Here is a 12086-nt window from a genome sequence, read left to right on the forward strand (position 1 = left end):
ATTTAACAATACAACCCCCACTATGTCATTTATCATCCTTTATGGACCTGTATTCTCCCCACTCACCCCCCCACCCCAGAGTCTTTTACTTTGGTGCGATTTGCCAATTACTTTGTTTTGTTTTTTAACCATAGCACTGCTCAGCTCTGGTTTATGGTGGTGTGGGGGATTGAACCTGGGACTTCGGAACCTCAGGCATGACAGTCTGTTTACATAACCATCATGCTATCTGCCCCCACCCTCAACATATATTTTGTGTAATTAAAATTTTATTTATTTATTTTAAAAATTATGAGAGAGAGAGGGTGAGAGAGCGATAGAGAGACCAGAACATTACTGTGGCATGTGTGATGCTGCGAATCAAATTCAAGACCTCATGCCTAAGAATCCAACTTTCTTTTTTAATATTTTTAAAATATGGGGCAGCTCCAACAACAACAACAATAATAGCTGCAACACTAAAACAAGGGCAACAAAAGGAAACAAACAAATAAATAAATATTAAAAAAAATATATATGGGGCAAGGGCAGATTGCATAATGGCTATGCAAAGAGACACTCATGCCTGAGGCTCCAAGGTCCCAGGTTCAATCTCCCCACACCACTATGAGCCAGTGGTAAAAAAAATAATAATAATAATAATAATTCTTTAAATTATCTTTATTTATTTGATAGGGACAGACAGAAGTCAAGAGGGGAGGGGGATATATATATATAGAGAGAGAGAGAGAGACAGAGAGACACCTGCAGCACTGCTTCACCAGTCTGAAGCTTTCCTCCCAGGTTCTTGTGCATTGTAACATGCACCCTCAACCAGGTGCACCATCACCCAGCCATAGGGAGGAGAAGATAGCATATTGGTTATGCAAAAGACTTTCAGCCTTAGAATCTCAAATCCTAGATTCAATCCATAACACCACCATAAGCCAGAGCTGAGGAGTGCTCTGGTAGAAAAAACAAGTCATTCTACAGTTTAAGTTTTTATTTGGAAGTAATAGCCATGAAGGCTCCCAGAATCTATAATGTGATCACTCTGAGGGTTGAGTGAGGGTCTCACAGTAGAACTTTCCTTATTCCATTGCTCCCTGACTGCTGAGGAACCTCCTCAGGAAGCCAGGAAGGGCTCCACAGGTTTCTCTCTTTGTTCTGCCTCCCCTACTGAGCTACAGCCTGTGCCCATTAATTCCCTCTCCTTCCATTGGTGGTAGTGGGGAGGGGGTGGCCCCTGGGGCAGTGGCCACGTAGCCCAGGAAGGTTTTTTCTGCTGCTGCAGAGAGCCCGCCTGATCCCTGTTGTTCAAAGCCATGGTCATAGTTTTCCTGGTCTTCTCGGGGTTCCTGCTCCCCTGCTTGGGCGAGTTTCGACAGGAGTTAATGAAAATGAACCTGAGGAAGGTTTGGAAACTTCCACTGTAAAAGAGGGTGACAGCCTAAGCATAGGAGTGGCCTGCTGACAGGGTTTGGAATGAAAGGGGGCTGGGGAACCACCACAAACCCAAACCAGGAATTTCTTCCCAGGTTGCTAGCTTGAGGTATCGCCTACAGGACTTCAAAGTGGTGCTCTAGCTCCCTGGTGAATCTGGAGGGGAACAAAACGACCTACAACAAACTTATCTGCTCCTACTCCCAACCTGCTGCCCCCCTGGGCTATCTTGGTCTTGGCCCCCCACTACCTCTCCCTCACTGCAGCAATCCTTTTCTATCCTACTTTTTCTCTCATTTTCTTTCCAAAAAGAAAGAAAGAAAGAGACAGACAGAGAGAAAGAGAGAGAGAGAGAGGCAGAAAGTGAAAAGAAATGAGACCCCAACACTGAAGCTAATGTGGGGGCTGGGCTCCAACTTGGGTTTCCCACATGGCAAAGCAGTGCACTAAGTGAGCTATTTCACTGACTGGCCTCCGGCCTCCCAGTTCTTGTTTGGGACCCACAGAGGTGACAGGAAAGGAGAGGCAGAAGTCTCACACAACCGGCCTCCTTGTCCCTGCTCAGCAGAGTGCTGCTGGAGGCAGAGGAGAGGCCTGGGGGTAATCATCTTAAGGCACCTCTTCCTGCACCCCTGAGGCCTGAGCAATGCCTTGAACCCTCCTTGACTTTTCCCAAGGCCACCTGAGTGATGGTGATTCTCTCTCTTTCTTAAAATTATTTCTTTTTATATATATATTTATTTATTCCCTTTTGTTGCCCTTGTTTTATTGTTGTAGTTATTATTGCTGTTGTCGATATTGACTAGGACAGAGAGAAATGGAGAGAGGAGGGGAAGACAGAGAGGGGGAGAGAAAGAGAGACACCTGCAGACCTGCTTCACCGCTTGTGAAGCGACTCCCCTTTAGGTGGGGAGCCAGGGGCTTGAACCAGGATCCTTACATCGGTCCTTGGGCTTTGCGCCAGGTGCGCTTATCCCGCTGCGCTACCGGTGGTGACTTTCTTTTGTTGTCCCCATAGGAAGATGGAGTGAGATGCTCCTACCACAGCGAGTGCGCCAGCGACTGTTGTCTGGTGAATTTTGACTCTGGCGGCACTTTCTGTGCCCCCAGGAGCAGAAAAACCATGCCCTGCTTACCCCAGGTGAGGATCTGGGGTAGAAAGGCCCCTTCTGATAAGGGGGCGGGGGTTCAGCCTGTGTATGCGCAATGCTTTCTCCCCTCCCCCACTTAGCCTACTCAGCGGGCAGTACAATCCCAGTCACATCCTCTGGTAAACCGGTCTCTGCTCAGAAACCCCACAACTTTGACTTGCAGCCTTTTCAGATCCCCTTCTCCCTGAATAGGCATGCCTGTGCCTCTGGCTGGAGCTGTGTCTATTCCTATCAACCACCCTAAGGACAAGACCACAGCTTGGTCCCCTTTAAACTCTCTTGCCTCCAGCAGAGGGATATTTCTCACCTAATGTCATTGAGGCAAAGTGGAGGAGGAAGAACTTCTCCCTAGCAGCCTCCACAGTCCTTTCCCAATCGCCTAGTTTTTTGAGAAGCGCAATATACTTCAGGACCATAAGTTAGGAGGTGAACCTGAGCTAAATCTTGACTTTTCCACCCTCTGTTATTATTATTTCTAGTTTTAATTAGTGATTCAGTAGTGGTTTGTACGATTAGCAGATTACAGGGATATAGTTCCACACCCACCAACAAAGTTCTGTGCCCCTCTACCCCCCACCAAGAAGCACCACCATGGTTCTCACAGGTTTAGAAATAGTTTGACTGCTGCTGCTGCTTCTTTTTTGTGCAACTTCCCATATTTAAATTCTCTATACGCCACACATGAGCAAAAGCATTGTCTTTCACCTCTTTACTTACTTCAGTTTCAGTATGTGTAATCACCTCTAGTTCCATCCATTTTGCCCCAAAGGGCACACTAGCTTCTTTGGAATAGCAGAATGGTATTCCTTCGAATGTACATCCCATGGCTTCTTTATCCAGTCATCTGTCAGTGGGCACTTAGGTTGCTTCCTCTCATTGACTATTACGAACAATGCAGCTATGAACATAGAGTCATCCACTGGTATTTTATTTGTTTGCTTTTTTTTTAACTGCAGGTGGTCATTTTTGCTTCGTCAACTTTAGTTTTCTCATCTGTGGAATGGGATTAAAGAACTTAAGTTTGCAGGCCAGAAGGTAGTATAGTGGAAAAGATGTTAGATGTTTCAGCATGAGGTCCTAGGTTCAGTTCCCAGCACCACTTGTGCCAGAGTGATGTTCTGGCTCCCCTTCTTCCTCTTTGCCTCTCTCATAAATAAATAAATATATATATATTTTTTTGCCTCCAGGGTTATTGCTGGGGCTTAGTGCCTGCATGAGTCCACTGCTCCTGGAGGCTATTTTTTTCCCTTTTGTTGCTCATGTTGTTGGGGTTTTTTTTATTATTATTTTGGTTATTATCATTTTTATTGATGATGTTGTTGGATAGGACAGAGAAATTGAGAGGAGAGGGGAAGACAGAGAGGGGAGAGAAAGATAAACACCTGCAGACCTGCTTCACCACCTGTGAAATGACTCTCCTGCAGGTGGGGAGCCAGCCAGGGCTTGAACCAGGATCCTTGAGCCAGTCTTTGAGCTTGGCGCCATGTGCGCTTAACCTGCTGCTCTACCGCCCAACCCCCAAGTAAATAAATATATATTTTCTAATATTTATTTATTCCCTTTTGTTGCCCTTGTTTTTTTATTCTTGTAGTTATTATTGTTGTTATCAATGTTGTCGTTGTTGGATAGGACAGATAGAAATGTTGAGAGGAAAGGAAGACAGAGAGGGGGAGAGAAGGGGAAGACAGAGAGGTGGAGAGAAAGACAGACACCTGCAGACATGCTTCACTGCCTGTGAAGCGACTCCTCTGCAGGTGGGGAGCCAGGGCTCGAACCGGGATCCTTACGCCAGTCCTTGTGCTTTGTGCCACCTGCACTTAAACCACTGCGCTACCGGGTTAAAGTTTAAAATAAAGTTTAAACTAAAATAAAGTTTAAAATAAAGTTTAAATAAGTTTAAAATAAAGACTTTACCTTACCAGTCTGTTGGGAAGAGTATGTGATCCTGACAACCACCATTCTCAACCGAGCACAGTTATTCTTAGCTAATGGAAATACAGGAAGCAGAATGCACTATATGTCTTTAAAAATTTTATTAAAGAGAGAGATTAGAGCACTGCTCAGGTCTGCCTTACAGTGGTGTTGTAAGGAGGTTGAACTTCTAGGTCTCAGGCATGAAAGTATGGTGTACTACCACTGCACACCTGCCAAGCCTTCATAGTATGTCTTGTTCCTGCTTGATCCTGAACTCTTTCTGGGGAAGGTGGACTTGGCCTCATGTCCTTATTGAGGTGATACCAGTGCCTTAAGGAGCTAGCCCCTGCTGTGGCCTGACCCAAAAATGTGGCCAGAAGTCTTTCCACTATATAGGCACCTGTTCTTTATAGTATTTGCAGAGTTGAACCTCACATATGCACACAGCTTTTTCATTTGGATAAACAGAGAAGTAGCTGGTGTTGGTGCACCTGGTTGAATGCACACATTACACTGTGCAAGGACCCCAGTCCCAATCTGCTTCACATGTGGTTAAACAGTGCTGCGGGCAATTTGTAATAGACAAAACCTGGAAGTAACCTAGGTGTCCAACAACAGAAGAGTGGCTGAGAAAGTTGTGGTCTATATATACAATGGAATACTATTCAGCTGTTATAAATTTGCCTTCTCTTCACCTTGGACAGAGCTTGAAGGAATCATGTTAAGTGAGTTAAGTCAGAAAGAAAGGGATGAATACGGGATGATTCCACTCATCAACATAGGTTAAAAAACTAATAACAGGAAGGAAAACACAGAGCAGAACTTGGACTGAATTTGGTGTATTGCATAAAAGTATAAGACTCTGAGGGATGGGGGAGTTTTTAGGTCCACTATAGGGGGATGGGGACAGAGACACAGAAGTTTGGTGGTGGGAGTGGTGTGAAACTATACTCTTATTAACTCTTAATCTTATAATCCACTATTAATTCAGTATGTCGGGGGAAAAATAGATTGAATATTTCAAGTTCTTTAATTGCCCAAAAAAAAAAAAACAGTGCTGCAAGAATGTCTCTCTTCTTTTCTCCATCCCCCTCAATTTCTCTATGTCTCTATTAAAAATAAGTAAATAAAACATTAAAAAAACAACAGGGGGCCAGATGGTGGCACACCTGGTTATGCATACACATCACAGTGTGCAAGAACACAAGTTCAAGCCCCTGGTCCCCACCAGGAAGCTTCACAAGTGGTGAAGCAGGGCTGTAGGTGTCTCTCTGTCTCTCTTCCCTCTCTCCTCTCAATTTCTCTCTGTCTCTATTCAATAATAACTAAATAAAAATATTTTTAAAAAATTAAGAAAGAAAAACAAAGAAACACCACACAGCCCCCACACAGTCCCATCCCACAGAACTCCTGTATGGTGCTAGATCTCTCTCCAACACGCTTGATCTTCTTTACTTCCTCTAATGCTCACAATAACTCTATATAGTAGCTTACTATTATTAACCTCAGTTGCAGATGGAGAAACTGAGGCAGAGTCATTCTGGCTCATTCACTTACCTAAGGTTACAATATTATAGGCTATAGGGTTGAGAGACCCCACAGCTTTCTCATTCTTTGACTTATGTTATTGCTTCTGGGTCCCAAGAAATGTAAACTCCCTTCCTAACTCTTTTACCTGTTCCCTAGGTCAAGGGAGCTATCAACATCATATGTCCTTGCCGAGCTGGTTTGAGTTGCAAATCTCATGACCCGTACTGTCTCCCCCGGTGCCATCTGATTTAGAAGAGGATTCAGACGGTCACTGTCATCCTGCCCTCCTGTCTGTAGGGCCAGAAACCTTGCATCCCTTCCTCCCCCAACTTATTCAAAATCCAGTTCCTGGCACATTTAAGTCACTCCCTGGTTCTGGCCTCTGTCTGCACTTCCTGGGAAAGGAGAGATTTTATCTATAAGCACCTTCAAGAAAAAAAGAGAACTTTGGGACCCAGGAGGAGGGTTTCCTGAGGCCAGAGGAGAGTGATTCCTGCAAATACACTAGTTGGAAAGTTTTTCTTAGTGTATCTTTCCTGAACAAAGTAGAAGATGGCTTTTTTTTTTTAATTAAGCTTACTTTTATTTGTTTCATATGAGATAGAGTTTCACACAAGAGAGAAGGCAGAACACCTCTCCTGATGTACATGTGGCACCAGGGACTGAACCAGAAGCTTTAGGCATTCAAGTTCCTTGGTCTATCAGTTAAGCTAATTTCCCCTGCCTCTTTTTTCTTTCTTTTGCCTCTAGGGTTATTGCTGGGGCTTGGTGCCTGCACTATAAATCCACTGCTCCTGGAGGTCATTTTTCCCCATTTTCTTGCCCCTGTTGTTACTATTATTGTTGTCATTGCTGGTGTTGTTGTTGGATAGGACAGAGAGAAATCGAGAGAGATGAGAGGAAGAGAGAAAGAGAGACACCTGTGGACCTGCTTCACTGCCCCTGAAGCAACTCCTCTGCTGGTGGGGAGCCGGGGGCTTGAACCGGATCCTTGAGCCGGTCCTTGTGCTTAACGCCATGTGCACTTCACCTGCTGTGCTACTGCCCGACCCCCCCTTTTTGTTCATTTGACAGGGAAGAGGGAAATTGAAGGAGAGTGGAAAGAAAGAGAAAAAGAGAGACATCTGCAGCTATGCTTCACCATCTGTGAAGCTTCCCTTCTACAGGTGGGGTTTGGAGGTTTGAACCCAGATCCTTGCTCGACCAGGTGCACCACCATCTTCACACCTTTTTTTCTAAAGGACATGAAATATTTGTTTTCATGAGAGAGATGGGAAGAGAGAGACTAGAGAACTGTTCAGCTCTGGCATATAATGATACCAGGGATTTAACCTGGGATGAATGAGGTCTCAAGTGTAGTCAGCTGCACTACAGCTTCGTGTCTCTTCCCCCACAAGATGGCGCTATATCATAGCCGCTGGGCTCACGCTCCAGTTAGAAGAAAGGGGTGGTGGTCCAGGAGGTGTCGCAGTGGATAAAGTCTTGGACTCTCAAGTATGAAGTACCAGGTTTGATGCCCCGCAGCACATGTACCAGAGTAATGTCTGGTACTCTTTCTTTCTCTCCTCCTATCTCTCTCATTAATATAAAAATTAAAAATCTTAAACATACACACAGGGAAAGCAAAGAGGAGATAGAGGGATAGCAAATGCCCAGTAAATTATTCCTCTGACTGTAATCTCTTCCTATGAATAGTAATGAATACTTGCTTTTGTCTGTTGCATTATGGGAGCTAACGTGCAGATGCATATTAAGATTTTGCCCCACTTGTAGGAAGCCAAAAAAGGCACACATCTTTCTTGGCGGGAAAGGCAAGCCACATAGAATCCAGACCATTCAAGGAAACCCTCTCCTGGCCCCATCTCCCAACCACAGTGAAAGTCAAAGTCCCTCGTGGCCTGGGAAGTAGTACAGTGGATAGAGCTTTGGACTTGGCTAGCATGAAGTCCCAGGCTTGATTCCCAACATTGCATGTGTTCTGGTTCTCTCTTATTCATAAACAAATCTACAAACAAACAAAACAGCTGCCTGGGAGGTGGCCAAATGGAAAGTTCCTTGGATTTTCAAGATGAAGCTGTGAGTTTTGATCTCTGTATCATATGTGCTGGAGTGATGCTCTGGTTCTCTCTTGCTCCTTCTTTCCCAATAAACAATTTTTTTAAAGTCAAAGTCCTTTCATCTTTACTACTAATACACACCTTTTACCTGTTCCACTCTCTGTAAAGTTGCATTTTGTCTAGGTTTGTGCTGACCTTATTCATCTAAATATCCCAACCAATTTTTAAAATATTTATTTCTTTTCCCTTTTGTTGCCCTTGTTTTTTATTGTTGTTGTAGTTATTGTTGTTGTTGTTGATGTTGTTGTTGTTGAATAGGACAGAGAGAAATGGAGAGAGGAGGGGAAGACAGAGAAGGGGAGAGAAAGACACCTGCAGACCTGCTTTACCGCCTGTGAAGTGACTCCTCTGTATGTGGGGAGCCAGGGGCTTGAACCGGGATTCTTAAGATGGTCCTTGTGCTTTGCGCCACATGCACTTAACCTGCTGCGCTACTGCCCGACCCCTCCTTCCTTTCTTTCTTTCTTTCTTTCTTTCTTTCTTTCTTTCTTTCTTTCTTTCTTTTTCCTTCCTTCCTTCCTTCCTTCCTTCCTTCCTTCCTTCCTTCCTTCCTTCCTTTCTTTCTTTCTTTTTTATCAGAGCACCCTTTAGCTCTAGTTTATGGTGATGTGGGGCATTGAACTTGGGATTTTGGAGCTTTGGGCATGAGGGTCTCTTTGCATAACCATTATGCTACCTCCCCCGGCCCACTCAACCAATTTCGAGTGGGGGTTGATTCTGCCTTTCATGTGGCATCAGGAAACCTGTGATTTCTCTGATTCCCTTCCCTTGCCAAAGCCAAATGGTAAGATGAGGAGTTATGGATGGAAAGTGGGTGACTGGGCCATTACCTCACTACATGGAATATGGCTGCCCAGGACAGTTTCCCCACCCACTGATAGACTTGGTGAAAGAAAGAAACCCATTTTCATTATCTTAATTTTTTTTCTTTTATTACTGAGAGAAAGGACACATGTAGTGCCAGGGCTTGAACTCAGGACCTCATGCTTGAGAGTGCTCTATCTACTTCAGTGCTGTATCGACTTTGTCATCTCCTGGATGACCACTTTTCTTGTCTTAAGCTTCAGGGATTGTGGGGTCCATGGAAACACCTATTGTGCTTTGACTAATGGATTTTAAAAATGTCTCTTGCTGCTCTGTCCTGTGTTACCACCTGTCTCCTCTCCCAAGACCTAGTCACCTTGTTCTATCTGCCACCACTGTCCACACTTGGGAACATTCTGAACTTGCAATTCTGGCACCTGCCAGAAAGGGCTGCAGAAATGCTCCCAGGCATACTGAATTTTCTCATGAGTGAGATTTATTATTTGTTTGTTGGTTTGTTTTACCAGAACACTGTTCAGTTCTGCTTTATAGCTGGGGGTTGAACCCAGGCTCTCCAAGCCTCAGACATGAAAGCAATGCATAAATCACTGTACTGTCTACCCAGTCCTGAACTTCAAACAAACTTAGTGCCGGGGAATTAACCCAGGACCTTATGCATATGTGATACTGTCAAGCTCCTTCTCTGGCCCAGTTTTTTTTTTTTTCATTCTATATTTATTTTCAGAGAAAGAGAAGGGAAGGAATGAGTGGGACTGTGAGAAACACTAGATCACTGCTCCACCATCCATGGAATTCCATTGGTACTGATCGTGGTACCCCCAATGTGGCTCTGTCGAGTGAGCCCAAGGCCTGCACTCTTTCAGTGAGTTGTGACCCCTGAAATACTCATTAGGATGTTGTTTACTTGATAGCTATGTGGGAAAGCTCTTTTTGAAATTTACTTTATTTCTGTGTGTGTGTGTATGTGTGTGTGTTTGTATGAGAGAGAGAGAGAGAATTAATAAGAAACAGATGTCAGGGCATGTTCTGAGTTCAAAATTTATTTATTTATAATTGGATAGAGACAGAGAGAAATTGAGAGGGGAGAGGGAGACCTGCAGTCCTGCTTCACCACTCATGAAGCTTTTCCCCTGCCGGTGGGGACAAAGGGCTTGAACCTGGGCCTCTTCACACTGTAATGTGTGCACTTAACCAGGTGTGCCACTGCCTGGCCCCAAGTTCAAAAACTTTACCTTACTATACCACCTCCCAGGCTGCACTATGGGGAAGTTTTGCAACTTCTCTGGGTCTCAGTCACCTTATTAGAAAAACAAAAATGGTCATACTGGTCATTGACAATTGAATTGAATGAGATAATCTTTGAAGTTGGTCTCTGAGACCTTCTAACTCTAAAGTTAATTTCAACTGTCTTCTCTCACTAGATGTGAAATATAGCATCTACTTTTTAAAAATATTTTATTTTATTTTATTTATTTATTCCCTTTTGTTGCCCTTGTTGTTTTATTGTTGTAGTTATTATTGTTGTTGTCGTCGTTGTTGGATAGGACAGAGAGAAATGGAGAGAGGAGGGGAAGACAGAGAGGAGGAGAGAAAGATAGACACCTGCTGACCTGCTTCACAACCTGTGAAGTGACTCCCCTGCAGGTGGGGAGGCGGGGGGGTTCGAACCGGGATCCTTATGCCGGTCCTTGTGCTTTGCGCCACCTGCGCTTAACCCGCTGCGCTACAGCCCGACTCCCAGCATCTACTTTTTTAATTCAGGCATTGTATCATTCTTGGGAATGTATATTACTTAGCCCCTGTTCTGCAAATGGAGAAAAGTGAAGCTCAATGAAGTTCCAAAGTCTGCCCAAGATCATTCAGCAAGCAGGAAGAACTGGATTTCAGCATAGTGCATGGCTTCATGATGGGATTTATTTATTCACTAAGTTATGGAGAGGGGGAGGTGTGAGTCAGAGCAGAGCTCTGGCACATGCGATGTTGGGGATCAAACTCTGGACTGCATGTTTGACAAATCAATATATTATCCACTGTTCCCCCTACCAGGCCCCTGGGATGTTTTCTGAGAAATGTGTTCTAGGCTGTCATAGCATGTGCTTGCACAAACTAGATGCTGTGACCTACTATGCACTTTGGTGATGTCTGTGGACCAGCATTGTATATGATGCCAGGCACAGGCCTGTTGCCAGGCTGGCAGCAGGGTGGATACTGCAGAGGGCCTTGGATGCAGGAGTGGTTCTTGGGAAACTTCCGCTCACTCACATTGCTTATGTGGTCATTGTCTCCTCCTCCTTTTTTGCCACTAGGATTATCACTGGGGCTTCATGCCATCAAGATGACTATCACTCCCAGGCTTTTTTTTCTTCCTTCCTTCTTACCTTCCTTCCTTCCTCCCTCCCTCCCTCCTTCCTTCCTTCCTTCCTTCCTTCCTCCCTCCCTCCCTCCCTCCTTCCCTCCTTCCTTCCTTCCTTCCTTCCTCCCTCCCTCCCTCCCTCCTTCCTTCCCTCCTTCCTTCCTTCCTTCCTCCCTCCCTCCCTCCCTCCTTCCTTCCTTCCTCCCTTCCTTCCTCCCTTCCTCCCTCCCTCCCTCCTTCCCTCCTTCCTTCCTTCCTTCCTCCCTTCCTCCCTCCCTCCCTCCCTCCCTCCTTCCCTCCTTCCTTCCTTCCTTCCCTTCCTTCCTCCCTTCCTCCCTCCCTCCCTCCTTCCCTCCTTCCTTCCTTCCTTCCTCCCTTCCTCCCTCCCTCCCTCCCTCCCTCCTTCCCTCCTTCCTTCCTTCCTTCCTTCCTTCCTTCCTCTCTTTCTCTCTCTCTCTTTCCCTTTCTTTTTTTCTCATAGAGACAGAGAGAAGTGGGAAGGGAGAGTGAGGGGGAGAGAAAGAGATGACTGCAGCATTACTTCACCTTCTTCATCTCTCCCCACAGGTGGGGACAGGAGCCCTTGAACCATGTCCTTCAAAAGTACTATGTATACCACCCCCACCACTGTCCTTTTGATCTAGGAGCCAGCTCACCAGTTTCTGCCCCGAGGGCTGTGCATTCACACCTCATTACCTTCCCTTCTGGGCCTCAGCCACTTGCAGGGGTAGGGTATTTAGCTGAACCTCAGAAAAACTACCACCTCTGATCATT

At 45.2% G+C, this 12086-nt stretch overlaps 1 protein-coding gene across 1 annotated transcript; it reads left to right on the plus strand.

The window, feature by feature from the left end:
• The first annotated feature begins 1304 nt into the window (after positions 1–1304).
• CLPSL2 (colipase like 2) lies at positions 1305–6269 on the plus strand. Its single transcript, XM_007534265.1, has 3 exons — positions 1305–1394; positions 2441–2563; positions 6174–6269. The coding sequence occupies exons 1-3, from the start codon at positions 1305–1307 to the stop codon at positions 6267–6269; spliced, it is 309 nt and encodes a 102-aa protein (XP_007534327.1).
• Positions 6270–12086: the final 5817 nt, after the last annotated feature.

Source organism: Erinaceus europaeus, chromosome 4 (genome assembly GCF_950295315.1).
Source record: "Erinaceus europaeus chromosome 4, mEriEur2.1, whole genome shotgun sequence".
In the NCBI taxonomy this organism is placed as follows: domain Eukaryota; kingdom Metazoa; phylum Chordata; class Mammalia; order Eulipotyphla; family Erinaceidae; genus Erinaceus; species Erinaceus europaeus.